The 19392-nt window shown below is 39.5% G+C and overlaps 1 protein-coding gene across 1 annotated transcript; it reads left to right on the forward strand.

Annotated features, from left to right (window-relative positions):
- Nucleotides 1–355: 355 nt before the first annotated feature.
- Nucleotides 356–17064, forward strand: LOC147323652 (regulator of G protein signaling 9-like). Its single transcript, XM_086304146.1, has 19 exons — nucleotides 356–550; nucleotides 2162–2258; nucleotides 3012–3062; nucleotides 3208–3314; nucleotides 4652–4703; nucleotides 4779–4837; nucleotides 4915–4991; nucleotides 5077–5158; nucleotides 7931–7993; nucleotides 8480–8509; nucleotides 8602–8663; nucleotides 9235–9348; nucleotides 9434–9549; nucleotides 9669–9756; nucleotides 10280–10418; nucleotides 10891–10973; nucleotides 11241–11364; nucleotides 13557–13960; nucleotides 14516–17064. Exons 1-19 carry the CDS (start codon nucleotides 482–484, stop codon nucleotides 14676–14678), a joined length of 1980 nt encoding a protein of 659 aa, XP_086160272.1. The 5' UTR covers nucleotides 356–481; the 3' UTR covers nucleotides 14679–17064.
- The last annotated feature ends 2328 nt before the right edge of the window (nucleotides 17065–19392 follow it).

Here is a 19392-nt window from a genome sequence, read left to right on the forward strand (position 1 = left end):
TCTGCTGAAGAACAATACAATTTGAAATCTTGACGGAAAATAACTTGGTTTTGTGAAAGTGGTTGTATTTGACCTTCTGTCTTTGCGTTTATAGCATTGATGAGATAAAGAACACTAAATTATTGCCTATACTTAACTAAAACGGCTTCACATTGCAATTACTTAAACCTATTTTAGACAATTCTTTGTTACTCTTATTGGAACTGTCAACTTTTTATTACATGCCTGAAGTGCCACACGGGTAATTTAATCCTAATTCAATTTAAAAATGATAAAATATTGGCACATTAACAGTTTCCGTTTTTCCAAGTGAGAGGTTTAGAGGGGGGACATTTGAAGGCAACATCACCATCGATCAGTGTTGCACTTCCCCTCAAGCATCCCCACACGACACACAGGGCTCTCACAGGCGGCAGCAGTGTTGTATGTGTGTGTGTGAGAGAGAGAGAGAGAGAGAGAGCGGTGCAAAGCATCACACAACATGACCATCCGAAACGTTCTCCGGGATCATGGACAGAGGTACCGACCACGGATGGCTTGTCTCAAAAAGGTGGGCTGCACAGCTTACATTAGATGATGTAAACCAGAGCACAGGCTTATAGATTATACCTGCTGCAGACGCATCATTAGTGACTTGTATAAATTCTCTAACGCAATGCTTGGACTGTATTGGCTTACAGGAACCTCACAAACCCAGGCTGTTGTTGGCATTTGCACTATAATAATCTATAATATTCTCTGGAAATCCCAATGCTTTCATTGAATAGATTTATTAAGGATGGTCATTCCGTTAAGGATTAAAACCCACAGGTACCATTTGGACTACAACAAGCTTTAGGGAAACCCAATAGCAAAATGCATTTCTTTAATAATATGGACTTTAGTTATTAAGGGTTATTAGAGATGTTATTCATATACTCGTGTTTCAGAATGATGCCAACATACTGTAAATCAGATGTCATGTCAGCTTCCCCCTTACACTCTATATAGCTGTCAGACTGTGTTCTGTTTCAACCTTTTCACTGTGATAAGGTCGTTCTGTTTAATAAGCATTAGGCCTGGATCAGTATCAATACCTCCATCTACACCAACCAGCTGCTGGAAAGAAGTTAATCCAGGCGCTGTGTGAATTGTGTGTGTGTGTGTGTGTGTGTGTGTGTGTGTGTGTGTGTGTGTGTGTGTGTGTGTGTGTGTGTGTGTGTGTGTGTGAGGCCAGCCAGAGCAGTCCTTCATTCATCATCTCATATTTAAAATTCAGTTGGATGGTCACCAAAGAGAATGTTTTAACATTAGAAAAAATAAATAAATAAATGGAAGGAAATAATCAAGACATGAGCTTCCAGATGTAGCACTCACACAGTGTCCCCCTCTCTCCAGGGGAATGCACACAGAATCCATTTCCTGGAGAACTTTGTGTTTTGGTCAATGAAAGCCCACTTTGGTCCAGCTCAGTCTGGGGCTTATAGCCTCTCCAGGTTGACTTCAAAGCACAAAGCCACTTCAAAAAGACCCAGGAGTCAGCTACAAACACACTCTCTTTCTCTTTCTCTCTCACACATGCATACACACACACACATAAAGTGAATTAATGTACTACAGGATTTCTTCCTCTGCCGTACACACCTAAGTTGTGGGGGAGCTCTGGGATCAGATGGTATGATGGCTGAAAAACTGTTTAGGGGGCAGTGAGTCATCACAAACCTCCCACACAAGCCAAACAAAAGCCATGAGATCAGGGCTTGAAACAATCCCGTCATCTCGCTTCTCACCACTTTCTAATGCAGCATTAAAACTGTAATCCAGTCATTGGACTAAAAAGCTGAACAGTTGTTTGGAGAGAAACAGAAACCGAATCATTCGGCATTTGTCTGATAGGAAGTATTAATTACAAGCTTACACATCAAGCCTTAACATCCCAGGGGGGAAATTTGCCCTTTTTTAATCAGTGAGACACAGTTTAATGCAGCTTTCTCTGCCTTTCATTAAGTAGAAAAGAGGTTAATGGTAATGCTGTGCATGCTCGAGGTTACACTAATGATCATCATCACCGTCATGTGAATTTCACTGATCAAAATTTAGGATTTACAATCAAATCTGCTGCCCCAAAAACCTACACTGTGAGCTCTGATGTGACACCTCCTCACAACCTTTTTTTGAGCAGGCGGAGAAGGTGGTCCTCGAGATGCAGGACCCCACAACGGGAGTGAAGCTACAGCCTCAGAGACTGGTTATCACCACAATACCACATGCTATTACTGGTAAAGTGGACACAAACACTCTCACATACACTACAGTGGCTTGATTTTTATCCCGTTGAGTGACTGTACCTGCACAACCTCGCCAGAGGATACCACGGTGTTGGAGCTACAGATTTCATCTCCATGACAACCCCATGGTCTCAGAGACAGAGAGAGGGAAGAAGTAGGAGGTGAAGGAGGAGGATGATGATTGAGCAGGCGAGAGGAAACAAACATGTAGCGCCCGAAGCAAGAGGAATGCAGGCAGTAGGTGGTGGAGGAGGAGAAGAGAGGGAACCTAGACTTCTACGTCACCTGCAAGCTTTGAATGCCCACAGCTGAATGAATGAAAACATACCAAAGGCTTCTTCTCTGCTGCTCTCTCCACTTCCCTCTCTCACTTTCTTTGCTGTTTTGTTTTCTCTCCATCTCTGATTCCTTTGCTTTTCCTGTTTCCTTTTCCTCCCCCTTTCCCCCTTTCTTTCATCTCACAAGCTTTCCTTTCCTTTCTTAGTTTCTTTCTTCCTCTTGTTTCTTTCCTTTGCCTTTCTGTCATTTTCTCTCTTCTTCACTTGTCATCCTTCTCCTCCTCCCTTTTCTCCTTCCATGTCTCTCTTTGACATTAGCTTTCTGGCATTTACAGGCATGCACTGATGGACATAAACAACATACAGTATATTTAAAGTTGTTTGCTGTTCAAGCTGCCCTTTTGACTAGTGTTGTTTATTTCCATAGATTCTTTGTTACTTCTGACCTTGAGTCCTTTTTCCTCAGGTGAAGACATAGTTGTGTGGTTAGCAGACAGATTCCAAATCGATGCACAAGGTGAGAGATCAGGCAGCTGATGCCATCCCAGTTCAAAGTGTGTGTTTTGATAAAAAGAAGACAGTTTTAGGATGTTATCATGTTAGCTGACAGTGAAAATTGGTGATAGAACCTCATTTATAGCAAATCTGTCTTTTTTATTCAGAGGCGAGGAGTTTTGGCTCCATGCTGGTGGCGTTAGGATACATCTACCCTATACAAGACCACAAGCGTTTAGTGGTCAAACCAGATGCATCCCTGTATCGCTTCCAGGTAAACACACCACATTTTAAAGCTTAGCCAAAATCTCAGCTGCAGCAAAGCCAAACGATCTTCCAAAACAGTATTTCTGGTTATGGGAAGATTTAGTTTTCATTGCTGCACACTGAACAGTGTTTTTGCATGTTGTTAAAATGTAAAAAAAGGGATGCACATAGTCATGCAGAAACACACATAGTGTGCACTCCTGTTCCTGCTATCTAGTGACTCCACAACTCATGCAAAAAATGCAGTGTAAACTGAAATGCTTGCAAAGGTCATTTAAGTGTGACTGTTGTTTACCTACAAGAAAACAGAAAACAACAGAGCAGTTGCTAATTTATTAGGTGCAGAGCCTAAAAGATTGTGATAAAAACACATCAGTACATCAAATTCATTTGATGTAAAGGCTAGAAAGTTGCTGTGTCTCTTAGCCTGAGCACATAGCAACTTCTAAGAATAATTATGTCGGTATATCATGTAAGTTCAAAATAAAAATGCAGAGCCATGGAAGGTTAAAAAAAAAGGTTGATCGAGCCTTGTGAAGTAAAATCATGCACTTCCTGGAAGTTTTTCCATCCAAAAATGTAAAAATGTGAGAAACCTTTATTTTCAAAAATGTGTAAAAATTAAATGTAAAATTCCTTCAGTTTAAAACAGTGCTGCATTTTTTTCAGTGCAGAATAATGTTTTTTTTTAAATACTTTTTTTCTTCTTCAAAAAAAAGACAGAAAGGCCCTACACTGAAATAAAACAAACATCTTTGTAAAAACATTCACCATTTTTAAAATAAAGGAATTTTCCATATTACTTTTTATGGATGTTTTTCACTATGCATTGCATTTTTACAATACATAGAAATGCCCGTACATTTTGGTAAAAATTAGAATTTACTGTCAGAAAATTTTGGGGATATTTTTAGTTTTTTGAGAGATTTTTTTCAGTGTGATATACATATTTAATTCTGCATTCAGTCATTATTTTTAATATATTAACAGATTCATTTTATCAACATTATTGACCATGGTAATTTCCCATTGGTAAATTGGTTCCAGAAAGCGGCATGTGCCAGATTTTCTGTAATGGGTTTAGCATCTCTGCTGTAACATGCAATGATTAGATAATAAAAGAGTTTACCATTACAAGACACAAAAACCACTAATGCGAGGTAAAACCAATTTCCGTCGTATTTATTTTATGATGTGAAACCCCAAATTAGTCTGGCTTTAGTTTCCTGAATGACTGCAAATTGAAAGCAACCAACAAAAAACACCCTTAAATCTGCAAGAAATGAATCCCACTCACAAAAACGCTTACTGCTAATCATCATCTCTGCCCTTCATTGTTTCCAGACACCATATTTCTGGCCCACACAGCAGTGGCCTGTTGAGGATACAGATTATGGTGAGTGTATCTGAATGCATCCTGTTACTAAGAATCACTTACCGTTAACATCCATCTATGTTTTTGTTACTGAAGCAATCTACCTGGCAAAGAGAAACATACGTAAGAAAGGAATCTTGGAGCTGCACGAGCAGGTGAGAATTGGACACGAATCCCACGGCGATTAATTTTCTCTATTGGCATTTACTGAGGTGTTGTTTTATGTCCTCAGGAGCAGTACAACCATCTTCACAAGTGGATGAATCATAAATGGGATTTTATAGTGATGCAAGCTAAAGAGCAGTATAGGTGGGTGTGCAGGAAGCTCAGTGATGTCGGGAAGCGTTAAGGGTAACAATGTGTTATGACTCTCTGTGTTTGGGTTGGGTTTTAGAGCTGCGAAGGAGAGAAAGAAACCGGACCGTGTGGTGTTTGACTGTCAGGAAAGAGCCTACTGGGTGGTTCATAGACCTCCGGTGAGAACACACACATGCATGTTTCTATCACTACAGAAGACGTTTGTGAATTTATATTTGAAGACTTAGACTAGCCGTCACTCAACCAAGTCCTTTATGATTTGCGTGAATGAGAATGGCTTTTTGCCACCAAAAGGAGCTGGGCCTCACTATGTGATTATATAAACACATTTATGTCCCCACAACATGAGATAATATAAGCATACATGCACAGATATAGTTATCAAGCCTGAACAGTAAACAGCAGATATTGGTACATTGCAGGTAAACAGAGAAGTAAGAAAGTAAATTGCACCACACTGCAATACTTCCCAAGGTATCTCATTATCTCTACCCATGATGTCTCATTACCACTGCATGTCCAGTCAGAGGAAAAGGGCACAACTGATTAATATTTCACACTGCATGGGAGAAAGTGGTACAGTGGTTTGCACCTTGTGCACATCGAGCTTCTTGTGCTGTGATGCTGGATTACAGCTAGAACAGTTACCAAAGACAGTGACAGCTCCCAACCAAAGACCCATGTGTTTCCCATGAGTTAATTGGTTTGCAGTCATTTGATTAGGTGCAAAGATGTTTGAGGATATTCTCACTTCAGAAACTGCTGATCTACTGGGATTTTCCTGCACAAACATCTCTCATATTGCAGAAATATGTCTTTCTAAAGTTTTGGTTGCATAATATATGTGACCATAAACTATATGGTCACATCATATAAAGTAGGGCCATAATAAAAACACAGTTAAGTGCATAATGTTAAACAGTTGTGCTTTTCATTGTTTATGACTTCAGCCTTTAGGAAGAATATTGTGTTGACTACTGGTGACCTTTTCAGTAATGTAGCACGTTGTAGCCTGTGCTCTGTGACTTGTGTTGTGTCCTTTCAGAAGTGAGGTACACTATATTGCCAAAAGTATTTGCTTGTCTTCATTCACATGCGTATGAACTTGAGTGACATCCCAATCTTAAGCCACAGGGTTTATTATGATGTCGGCTCATCCTCTGAAGCTATAACTATTTCAACTCTTCTTGGAAGGTTTTCTATAAAGTTTATGAGTGTGTCTATGGGAACCTTTGGCCATTCTTCCAGAATCCCATTTGTGAGGTCAGACACTGATGTTGGATCAGAAGGCCTAGCTCCTGGTCTCTGCTCCAAAGGTGTTCTTTTGGATTAGGACTCTGCAGGCCAGTCAAGTTCTTCCACACCAGAATTGCTCTTTAATGTCTTTATGGATCTTGCTTTGTGCCCTGGTGCACAGTCATGTTGGAACAGGAAGGGACTATTGCCATGCTTGAGAGCATGAAATTGTCCAGAATTGTCTTGGTATGCTGAAGCATTAACAGTTCCTTTCACTGGAACTACTTATCCATTGTATTGCCAGACAGAGAAGCATGATTCATCATTCCAGAGAGCACGTCTAGGTTGGGCATGCTTCACACCACTGCATATGACGCTTTTCTATTGTACTTGGTAACGTAAGGCTTGAATGCAGCTTCTCAGCATTGGAAATCCATTCCATGAATCTCTCTACATGCTGTTCTTGAGCATATCTGAAGGCACACGTGAAGTTTGGAGGTCTGTAGTGCTCAACTCTGCAGAAAGTTCATGACCTCTGTACACTATGCACCTCAGTATCTGCTGACCCCACTCTGCCTACTCATGCCTTGACTTGTTGTACAGGTGGCATCCTACCACAGTACCACGCTGGAATTCACTGAGTTCCTAAGATCTGTGAGTGTTTGCAGAAGCAGTCTACACGCCAGGTGCTTGATTTTATGTCTGTGGCCACAGAAGTGATTGGAACACCTGAAATTAAATAATTTGGATGGGTGAGTGAATCCTTTGGCAATATAGTGTATGCACAGAAGACTTTGACCTAACGAGGGTCACTGGCACTGGCACTAATTTGTGTCTCATGGCACATGAGTTATCGCTGCAAGGGTGCTCTGTTGTCAATCCCTCAGTTGAGATTTCCATATGCATGCTGTAAAATAAAGCAATAAAGCATATTAATCAGCTACCAACGTTAAAAGCTGATAGGTCAAGTTCTGCCGGGAATTTTGAGGTACAACTACAACTAACCCATCCGAAGTTCTTAAATCCCAGTTCGATCAAACGTCCTGCTGTCAGACACAAAAGGGGCTCCTGTGTCTGCTGACACAGTATTAGACAGGAAGTTTAAATGCTGTGGCCGATTGATACTTACAAAATCAGAGTATTAACTGCTTTGCATTTGTTGGTTTGTGTATTTTAAAGCTTTTCAGACAAAAAGGATAGATATTTCTTCCGTCTTCCAGCCTTCAAGCATTTCATTCCTTCTAAATACTAAATCAGATATGCACACTCTTAATTTAAGATGCACAATTTAAAAAGGAAGAAACTTTTGACCTTTTCTAAAAAAAAATCAGTATTCAATAAAAGCAGAAACAGATGTTTCATGTTGAAAAATAAATATAATGACACCTTGATGTAAATAACATATGCTCTCCTTAAAACTTCATCTTACAGGTTCAGATTGATCGTAATGACTGCTAAATGTGATTTAAAGTTAATGCATTTTAAAGCCCCCCGTGGGAAACAAATAAAGTACTTGAAGATGTATTCATAATGACCAAGAGTGAATTTGGTGATTGGCCTCTTCTTGTTTGAGATGGCCATGAGAAGTACGACACATTATCCGCTGATGATTAGCATTATAAAACAGCCATCTGTTTAATTAATTAGTCCTTTGGTAAACACTGTGTAATTCTCTTTTGTTGATGTGTATGTAGCCAGGGACTGTGAGTGCCATGGACTATGGACTGGAAAGACTAATAGATCCAAATGCACACGAGGTAACAGGTGAGTCTCTGCCTGACCCGCATGAACATAATTCCTTTCAATCAGCTTATATCCCATAAGAAGCTTTAATGCATTAATGCAGGTACAGTAAATGATATGTATGCTGTTTTCTTTTATTAAAATTAAGGCCTTCTCTTTTCCATTCTTCTTCTCTGCAGGCATTTCCTACGGCTATGTTTTCAAATCCCAGACTTTTAGGCTGGTTGTGAACACATCTGCACACACTCACATCACCTCATGAATGCACTTGCTATAATACTTGCTAACAAAAAAAAAGTACCTGAATCTCAGCTCAGGTTGTGAAATGATGTTGAAGGTTAGTGTTCACAAGTGTTCATCATGAGTCCAACAATGATAAAGAAGTGATGTATAAAACAGTGCTTTTTTCTGTGCAGAAATACATACAGTGTCCTAACTGTGAAGTCATAAAGTATATGGCTTATTATCTGTACTCATACTTTTAATACATTTTTCCTCAGGCAAAAACACCCGATGACTACGAGAGGATCGTAAGTTTTTTTCTACTCACTTGTTGGATGTTTTATTGATCACGTATAGTGGCAGCTCTGTGTTATTCTGGCTGTCATTTCTCTCCCTGTAGATGATTTTCATCCAGCAGTCCATCATGCGTCCCAGAGTGAAATCATCAGTGTCCATTGGCGCGTAAGACAGTCCCTCATATAAGAAGCTCGCTACTATCTGTAGCAAACCAGTACCCCTCCTATACCCTGGCTGCTCCATTAGCTGTATGCCTTAAAGTAACACACGCACATTAGTTTCAGCATAACCCCACTGAGTGATCTGTAAAGGTCAGACAGGTTAAAGCTGATGAGAAAGTGGGACCGTTGTGGAGGGCTGCTTAAGCTTATTGGTGGAGCCCTCCACAACAGTCTCAGTTTCTCAGTAAAAAAAAGAAAAATACTGGCCCTGATTATATGATAAGTAGCTAGCTCAGTGGCTAGCTAGTAGAAAGTTCACTTGAATCTTTGACATATGTCCCACGTGTCTTTCCAGCAAATAAAAAGAAAATGAGAATCTTCACAGTAAACAAACATGTATTGTCAAGTGTATTTGCTGTTCTCTGACTGATGAGGGATTAGATAATGTGAGTTATGCCTCCTGTAGGCTTGGCTGCACTTGCTTTACTGTTTCTGTGTGGCTGCATCATTAATGGTTAAAGACGTTATTTTCCTTCAGTGTGGTCGATGGTGACGTGTTTTTCCCTCCACTGCAGGTTGGTGAAATACTGCGCCACTTATAAAGGCCACGACCCTTTTCTGTCCAAGTGTCTTCCCAGCAACCCCTGGCTCACTGATGACGTCACATACTGGGCTTTGAATATGCCCAAGTGCGTAAGATGATTATACTTATAGAAATCACTGATTTTGGACAATAATTAAGAATATTTTGTTTTTGTTATCTGTGCGGCACAGTGTGGAAATACCCACTAAAATGCGTGTGGAGAGGTGGACGTTCAGCTTTGGAGAGCTCCTTTCAGACCCTCGAGGACGAGATGACTTCAGACTGTTCCTAAAGAAAGAGTTCAGCGGTATGATAGTCTGATGCAATTTAAAGTCACTGTTGGTCCTGATGTTAAGCTTTCCTTCAGTAGAAGGGGTTAGGAATAATCTGAGTTTATATCTGGTTATTTTCTCTAAACCTACTCAGGTGAGAACTTGGCATTCTGGGAAGGTTGTGAGGATCTGAAGTGGGGCACTGCTGCGACAATGAAAGAGAAAGCAGAGCAGATCTACAAGTAAGAACTTCTTGAAGAATATATTAGTCTTCTGGTAAATATTGAAGACAGTGGAGAAGAAAGTATTATTTGATTTAAAAATCGCCAACTATGTTTACTGACAGTGATTTATGACTCTTTAATAGTTATATTTATTAGTTTAATAGTGACACAAATACATGTTGGACATTCAGTGTTTTTAATTTTTATTTTTAACATTAAATTCACTCAATTATTTTTAATTAATAAAGATTAAAGATTAAAACTTAAAATAAAACTGAGAATTAATACAAATTTTGGTTGCCATCATCCAGAAATAATACGCCTTAGATTAATTACAGTTTAAATCTAAACTTTGCATGTAGTGAACTTTACCTGCAAGTATAGTGTTACTTTAACTGATGATTAAATGATGAAAACAATGCAGTGGATATTTTTTTCTCACATCTTTACTGAAGAAGAAGTTTTTATCTGGCTTTTGAGGTTTTTCCATGTAAGTGTCAAAGCATTTCCTCTTCATTCCTCCCACTTTCATTGATCTCAGGACTTTCCTGGCACGCGGTGCTCCACGATGGATCAACATCGATGGAAAGACGATGGAAATCACAGTGAAAGGTCTGAAACACCCACACAGATACGTCCTGGATGCAGCCCAGACTCACATCTACATGCTCATGAAGAAGGTCAGTAAACATGTCAGTAGGTGTGATCAGTGCAGAGACTGCATAAATTAAAACACCTTTTTGGATTTTGGTTTGAGCTGACTGTGGAGCTGATGGCGCTATGCATGCCCATGCTATAGCAACGTGTGTAATTTGCTCTAAATGGGAGCATGATTTGAAACTAAACATCACAAAGTATCAGATTAGACTTTTATTGAGACTATAAACTCACAAAAAAATGTTAACTGGTGTCATAAATGATTAAGTAGCAGGATAATGTTCTCATTGACCTTTATACAATATGAACTTTGTGACCAGATGAGGTGCCCCCTGCTGGCCACTGTAAAGAAAGGAAGTTTAAGGCACTTCTGCATTGGCTTCACTTTTCAGACCTGGATGTCTATGGTTAAATCACAAGGGAATGGTGGGGTTGTATCTGTACCTGTAAGAGACCAACTCACTGGACCAACTGATAGCATTTTGCATTTTGCAGGACTCATATGGCCGATACCTAAAATCTCCAGTGTTTAAGGAAACAACGAAGAAGGCCGTATGTCCCGAGGAACACAAGTTCAGGTAAGAGGCACTTTTTGCATTGAATTTGTGGAGCTTTTCTCAGACATTGTTGGAAGATTTATTTGAAGCTTTTAGTTTGACTAACAGAAACTACGTCTTAGTCACAGCAAAGAGGAATGTTGCAGTCTAAACAACCCTAACAAATATATAACATAAACCTCAAATTTTCTCTTCTCTCCTCCGTACTCTTAAAGACAATCCTGAATTTTCAACTTTCAACTCTTACCTTGTTCCTGTTTCTTTTCCCCTCCCCATACATCATCCCAGTGACTCCCAGTTGGAGCAAAATGCAAGAAACAGACGGCCCAGTCTCAGTCCCATCATCATCCGGCAACAGGAGCAGGAGCAAAAGGCCAAGATGGCCGCCAGTGCCCCTGTTGACATCACACAGGTCATGAGCAAACTCAGCCAACAGGGCAAAGAGGCGCCTCCTCGTCGCACCTCAGTTAAAAATGACTAATTTTATTTGTCTAATTGCTATAGTAGTTACATATAATACATGTAATACATTATATGTTTAGACAGGATATAATGTTATATAATAAATTAGAAAACATCTATAATATGTTGCTATTAGACCTTTCAGTGAAGAGTCATAGACCAGAGCCCAGCTAATTTATCAGCGTGCTGATATATCTGCTGAAATTAGCTGTTTGCTGATCTATTGGTATCCATATTGGTCATGACTGATAAATAAAATTTTTAAAATTTAAAGAATTGAAGTTGTTGTGCCTCATAACAACTTTAATCATGTTTGTGCATTGATGCTGCATAGGTAGATTTTAGGATATGTGTCAAAATATTCGATTTTCAAATCAACACATATCGGTCTTAAAAATCGTATATCGATCAGGCTCTATGTAAACATACTTTATATTTCTGTGTGAGTCACATGTTTGACGTCTTTGGAAATGCATGTTTCAAAATCTGAACCAACCTTTTTTTGCAACTCATGTTAATAAATTACTACAAGAAGAAGACAAATAGCCATCTATTTACGTCCATGTAAGCTGTAAGTGTTGTCTGCTTTTTTGTTTGTCATGATACATTTACTGTGCTGTCCATCTCTGTGCATTCACTGTTGTTTAGTATGTTTTGAGTTGTCTTTGTTATCAGTCATAAGGTAATAAAACATTCATAAAACCACCTCATACTTATGTGTTTGGACTTAAGCCGTCATTTATTCACCATTTTCATTTTTCCATTTAATTCGATTGTAGCGCAATGCATTCAAATTCCTTCCTTCCTTCCTTCCTTCCTTCCTTCCTTCCTTCCTTCCTTCCTTCCATTGTTTCTTTCTTTCAAAACCTGCTTTTTTGTGATGCGAAAGTGCAACGTTAAGACCAACATAAGTTTGCAAATTTACTTAACCATTTGCACTTGTTGTAAACATACGCTTGTTTCTACAGCTTGATCATTGAGATGATATTAAAATGCATATTAACTTATTAAAACAGCATTTTTCCACCATAGAGTGAGGTATGGTTCTCCACCTATCAAAACTGATGAGCATTGCCGTTATATTTTATAGCTTACATTTCCCTTTGCTAAAAAGCAGAGTTAAACAATAGGAAACTGAAGCTAAGGGCAAAACAAGTTAAAAGGAGTGTACTACAAATTTATTTGGCAAGAAAAAAAATTCTGGATTTAGCTAATAAAACAGAAACGTGCCTCCATTCACAATGCCTGTGATGCTTAGGTTGGATATCCATTTAAAGTAAAATTAAAATGCTGCAGGCAACAAGCAACAGTGAGAGCTAGAATCAAAAATCTCCTGGGCTACTGCCGACCCTGTGATAGCTCGTAAGAATATTCTGGAAATTTTTTATCAGTATTGCAAAAGCAGATTTATGTGCCTCAGGCAAGGCACCTGCAAACAATTGTGCAGAATGGGGAGAACATATTTTAAAATACTTTGAAGTCGACAGACAAGAATAGGCAAATGGGATAACACATTATGAAGATCTCGGGTAATCATCGCAGCACTGTGGGGTTTTGAGACCAACACTGATATCATGGGTTGATGATAAAAGTGATGACTGTTATCGTCATCACTTAAAACAAAAAAGTTGTTATTGTTTTTCCATCTGGAGCAGGACTCACTGTTATGACATCATAGGCACTGAGGCATTTGTCCCAGGGGTATGTCAGCCTGAGGACAAAAAACAGCTGGAAAATCAGGATACGCTATCAAAGCCCATTTTCCCTACTCAGTTACAGATGTTATGTTTTTTAAAGTGCTGTGCTCTCTGAGATGAAAGTGTGGTGCTCTAATGTGAGCTTTAATATCATGAATCAGCAAAGCTGAATGCTGGTCAGACCTTTCTTTACTTTGAGCGGACAGTGAGATTGTCTTGGAGGCTAAATATTAATTTCCTGTGGTTACAGAAAGTGAGAGGGCTCTATATTGTTATAATGAAGTTGATGTTATGAAACCTTTTGCGTGTTATGTCTCTTGTTAGGTCTGTAAACAGAATAGTGATGTATTCAGGGAACCATCTGCTAAAAAAATTCCAAACACAGACATGTATTTATCTGTCTGGATGCCCTCTGACTTGTGTCTCTTGCCCTTTGACCTCACAGCTGTGCCGCTTTACCACTCCTGTGCCCCACCTCGCTGTCTATTCTGGCATGACTGACCCCCCCTCCGCCAACGCCTCGCCCTCTCTTCCCTTTTTGGCCCACACCCCAGCCTGTCCGTCCCCCATCAGCGTGGCCTTAGACAGCACCTCTGCCTCTGAGCGGCGAGCGGAAGCCAGTGAGGGGGAAAGTGAAGGGAACCCTGAGGCCCGAGCAACTGCAGGAGGGAACGTGTCCAAGTCTCGCATGGCTCTATCCCTGCGTCGTCTACTCAAGCGTGGCTGCACTCCCTCCTCTATGTTTGCCAGCTTGTCACCTAAATGTAATCCAGCTGCCGGGACAAGCAGCCGCATACAGCCAATCAGCCCAGATGAACCTAGTCAGGCTCCGCCCAGACGGATTGGCAAGTACGTGACAGTCATGCAGGACTTTTACTTTGAAAGACATATGTTTTCCATCATTTTCGCTCCAATCCAGGAGTCTTATTTTACTTTAAATTTAGGTGGAAGCGCTGAAACAAGAAGTGAAATAGTTGTAGAGCAGGCCTGAGGAAGAGGCTGTTATCTGTAACTTGGACACTAGGACTATTTGTTAATTGCAAGAAAGGAAAAAGAAATTCAATTTTTAATACAATTATTTATTTTTGTTTTTATTGCAAAAATTCATACATATGCAATATTGGAGCTACAGTTCCTACAAAACCAATATGATGGGAACATCTTTGCATAAAAGCTGGAAGTCAAAACTGTCATCTCATATTCAGTTATTTATTTAACTGACACAGCACATGTAAATATTGTTATATTACATACAGTGTATGTATTTTAGTCATGCCTGTGTATGCAGACTTTGTATCTAGTTGGGCTACTAAGGTACACAAAGTAAAAGTTTATGTTGCTAACGTGACAAATAATATCAGATCAGCCCCTGATGACCTCGTCTTTTTCTGAAACATTTCTCAGCTTTTTTCAGATCAAAGTGGATATTCCTCCGGAGTGCCGCATCTACCCCATTGAGTCTGAGGATGAGGATGAGGAGAACAGAGCTGTCTCTCGGGAAAGAGTGGGAACCAAAGAGATCATCTGCCCTTGGGAGAGCCTCACTCCACAGAATGGGACAGGCTAATACACTGGAATTACACAGGTATAAAATGGTGGGACCAGACCATAATGTATAACATAAATTCAATCAACAAGAGGACAGACTGACAGTACTCTTTCTGGGATACTCTAAAAATGGCTGTCTAGAGTGGACCAAACATTAACTTGCTGAACCTGCCTGCCTGTTGGCTTGAAATGCCCCATTGTCACACATGTTGCAGCATAATCCTAACTTCACTGTCCATGCTCAGAACTTTCAAAACATTTTGTTTTCAACAATATGGCTCAGTACAAAGAGTTTATGCAGGCGTAGTTATGTCCATATATAGTGAATAATGGTCTGAAGAGTGTTTTAAAGCCTTCTTTATGCTAGCGTCACATCAAGAAAAGCAAAACTTGCAACCTTGTTGTCACTGAAATGGTTGCTTCAAAGACCGAGACCACATCTTACAGTCAGGTTTCACCTTCAAACCAACTTTGGTACATCAAGTCAATGATTAAACAGCAACATGATGGGTCAGACTGTTGTCTATCTGCTATCTGTGACTGAATAAGTTTAATGACAGCAAAAAAGCTGTTTGTGATGATATGGTAATTAACTCTGATAAATTGGCAAAAATTGTAACTGTTGCCCTCTGTTGCAAATTTGTTGCCATCTGCATAAACAGAAACTCGCATTGATCAGAAATTCACATTTACTACATACATTCTGACTCCACCCAGAACCTCATAGATTTGAAACCGAAATTCTTCAACAAAAAGTCCCGTATTTGCAGCAGAGCGGTTATTTAACTGCAAAATAACACTGTTGCTTGGCAACCTTCCTTTTTGTATAGGAATATTGTCCTGAGAATGAAATCTTTCAGTTTAATATGTTTTGTGATTTGCGTGTTCACTACAGAGGACATAAATAAATGAGTTGAGTCTCAGGAGGAAATGACCAGAATAGATCTGGCAATGAGTTTGTTCAAGTCCACAGAGAACTTGTGCTCATTGACTCAGACGTACTCGGATTGACTGCAGTGTGTTAGAAATCTGTCTGAGAGTGATTGCAATCAGTCCGAGTTGGACCGTGATTGTTTGGAGACAGGTTGCCTCCCATCAGGTGACCTGTGCAGCTGTCTTGCAATTCCCAGTAGCCTCCCACAGGCTGAAAGTGTTACACACTCAGCCTCTGGGTAACCAGGTGCAATCGGTTACTAAATGTGAAAAAAAATCATTGTGCAATCACAGATTTTTTTTAGCAGCAAGGAGGTTGTCATCCTATTTTATACTCAAGTATGACTGAGCCATTACACATTCGGGAAAATAACGAAACCTATAAAAAAGTAAAAGGAAATCCTTAGTATTTGTTATATATTTGCATAGAAAACACTGTGGATACAAAATACGAGTCCAAGCCAACAGGCAGAAAATGTCTTAACACTTAAAATCTAGATTTTGCTGGAGTATTCCTTTAACTACAGCCTTATATTCACCAACCCTTACTAATGTGAGCACCAGCTGAGCCCTGTATTTAGGATAGAGGTGTAGTTTTGGCAGAGGCTGCTCCACATGGAGAACAGGGTGAGCGCTTTCAAAACATGAGCCGTAGCTTTCATACCCAAGCCTCATTCTGTACCTGCTGATGAACTGTAGCCCAACAGCAGCCTTATCCGCCTCCACACACTGGAGATATTTTGCTATGTTTGGTTTGTTGTTGGAAGTTTTTACTAAGCAGGCATCTACACATACTTCCTTAGAGCCAAGTGGACGGGAAAACAAAACAGCACGAATAAAAAGAGATAAACTGAAGTATTTTTGTGATTGCCAAGGACCATAAGTACCACCGGTAGTTCTCAAGAAGTACATGTTTACATCCTAGAGTGTGATAATCCAAAGCAGACATCTGTAGACTCTGCTTCCACACATGCCTGCTAACTGATAATGTACCTATATATCTATTAAAGTCGAGATGTGTTCTTGTGATGCGAAATAGACTTAGATGCCTGAACCCTAGTTTACTTACCTCTTACGCACATGTGAAATGACCAAATAGATGCGTTTCAGGTCAAATGAGAGCACATGAGCAGCTTGTCTACATGCTACTATTTTTGCTGATCTACTCCTGTGAGACGTACGCTCTTCATGCATGAAGGGTTACTTTAAAGGGAGTCGGTCAGTAGTTTTTGTATTTGACTCCACTGCTGTTTTGTACACTTTGTGTAGCTGTTGTGTACTGTACACTACTCTGAGTGAGGTGTTGATATTTTTCCCCTCACTCACAAGTCTCTCCTGTATGAGGGACAACATGGACTTACTGTCTGAATGTATTATCTTTATCATGTTTACAGATGCAAGAATGTGAAAAAGACCTTAAATTTGTTGTATTTGATATGTACATTCCATGGCTTGTGTCAAGTGCCTCAATAAAAGATTGTCTTTGCAAAAAGGTTCACCTGAAATCTGGGTGGACTGGCCTTTTAAACTATTTTTAATGCAACTTTCAGAATTTTATTTTTTTATTGTAGTATGCAAATAAAAAAATTGAAATCAGGGGGCTAATATGATAAAATAGCACAAAATTTCGTCACCTCCCAGCATGAAGGTTCTGGATGTGAATCCACCACCTGTGTGGGTTCACACTGGCATTTTCCCACAGTCCAAAACATGCAGTTATTGGGGTTGGGTTAATCGGTAACTCTAAATTGCCCATAGGTGTGAATGTGAGTGTGAATGATTGTCTTTCTGGTTGCCCCCCAGCCCCCCATGACCCTGAAAAGGATGAGCGTAAGAAAACTAACTTCAATAGATGCCTCACTCATGTTTAAAACTTCTAAATCTGCACAAAAAAGCACAAGAAAAAAAGCACCATTCTTAAAACAAGTGGTTCTTAATCTGTATGCTGCAGAGCACTTGTAGGTGGGGCTTGGACAATCATGGGAAAACATCAAGTTAAAATAAGCTGAAGAAATGTTGTTACAAAAAATAAACAAGAATCTTCTATCGCAATTATACCAACCCTTATTTTACTTTATATGGTCTTTTCAAAGATGGGGACAAAGTCTGCAACCACTCACACTCAGTTGTCATTTTTGGTGCATCAAGATGCTGATAAAATGGCAATAAGATGGAATCAGTCTTCTAACAGTTGTCAAGTTGGCAATTACATGCAAGCAGTTTGCGATAATATGGAGATTTACTGTGATAAAATTGTTGCACATGTAGTGACATAGTTGTGGCAGGACAGCAATTTAATTGCAAAATGACATTGCTTTTATATAAGAATATAACCAGATTACAACCAGTTGAGTAAAAACAGCACAGACTGTCATCGGCCTATCTGCATTTATAAATTAGATGGCAATTACTTGCAGTCAGTGTGAGTCAGACTGTGACTGAGAAAACAGGTTGCCTCCCACAATGAAACCTTTGCAATGTAAAATAGTTGCTCAGAGTGTGAGGGTGTTGCATGCTCGATCTTGATAAGTTGGTTGCTGCATCTGCATGCAATTGGTTTCTTACAGCACAAAAATCAATCACTATACCACCGCAAGGTTGTTGTTCTATTTTCATTCTAGTGTGACAGAGCTGTTTCAGTTCACCGATGTGCTTGATTTGCAGCTGGACTTTAGTCAACATTAAATTGAAGCCACTGACTTTACTTTTACTGTGTTCATTTACTATTAAGGGAAATACGTATGAACAAAGGCATGCCTTAAACATGCTAAAAGGTATTTTCTTGTTCCACTAAACAAATCGTTTGTTCTAGTGGTAATGAAAATAATCAGAAATCAACAGTTCCTGCAGAGTATGGTGGAAGATTTAAAGATGTCCACCTATTTGTGTTGTCAATATGTTCATGTATGCTTAAAAAAGTGATTTGTTTTTGTATAACATATTTTATTTGACTCTTTTGATATTAAAGGTTGCCAATTGCTGACCTAAACAAACAGTTTGCAAACATTAACCAAAAGCGCCTTAAACTACTCATAAGAACCCCTGCTCTCTAAAACAAAGTACATTACAGTTTTTTCTGATGGCTTATGCACATTTTTTGTAACTATTGGCTGTTTTTGCAAAACTCTACACACAACTAAGAAAACCCTTCACCAAATCAGCAAAACATTGTAGTTGTCTTGCAAAAGCTAATAAACCTTGCATAACTCTCCAAACCTTCGTAAAAATGGTATTTTTTATATCAAACAGTTAACACAAGCCATCAAATTAATAAGCACACAATGCACCAACTACACACTGATGGCATGAATAAAAACCACATCTGGCTTTTGCTTTTCTGTGCACAAGGTAGGCCATGTCAGTTTGAGGTCATACTTTTGTCATAGGTCCGTAAACACAGAGGGATCCAAACCTCAAGTACTGGTGTTTAGTCACACACATCAAAACAAACACAAGTGTTTATTTCCAAGTCAAAACAAAATAGTAATTTCAGTGAGGAAAAAAAGAAATCAGTCTACATTGTGTCGTCTCTGTGGATCCGGCCACAAAATTTCATCTACATCACATGCAATGTCCTCTAGTCCAAGGCACCGGAGAAATTATCTTTTGGAATGGTGTATCCAGGCCTGACATGATGCCTAGTCAATATCCCCACATGCCTCCTCCATTGCCTGTAAAAGGGCTATGCGTTGATGGGGATGACGGTCATAGACCTTTCAGCGCCAGGCAGAGAAGAACTCTTCAGTTGGATTCAAGAATGGAGAGTATGGGGGGAGGTTGAGTACAGTGAAGAGTGGGTG

This window comes from Aulonocara sp. 'chitande type north' Nkhata Bay, linkage group LG8, assembly GCF_057382095.1.
Source record: "Aulonocara sp. 'chitande type north' Nkhata Bay isolate Kocher_YH1m ecotype deep benthic linkage group LG8, A_spYH_male_GT1.1, whole genome shotgun sequence".
NCBI classification, from domain to species: domain Eukaryota; kingdom Metazoa; phylum Chordata; class Actinopteri; order Cichliformes; family Cichlidae; genus Aulonocara; species Aulonocara sp. 'chitande type north' Nkhata Bay.

Excerpts from the sequence above, each read along its gene's own strand:
- LOC147323652 (XM_086304146.1), top strand. The coding sequence starts at position 482 with ATGACCATCCGAAACGTTCTCCGGGATCATGGACAGAGGTACCGACCA. Across the intron at positions 3,315-4,651 it reads CATCCCTGTATCGCTTCCAG|ACACCATATTTCTGGCCCAC; the intron begins GTAAACACACCA and ends CATTGTTTCCAG. Across the intron at positions 8,664-9,234 it reads TCATCAGTGTCCATTGGCGC|GTTGGTGAAATACTGCGCCA; the intron begins GTAAGACAGTCC and ends CCTCCACTGCAG.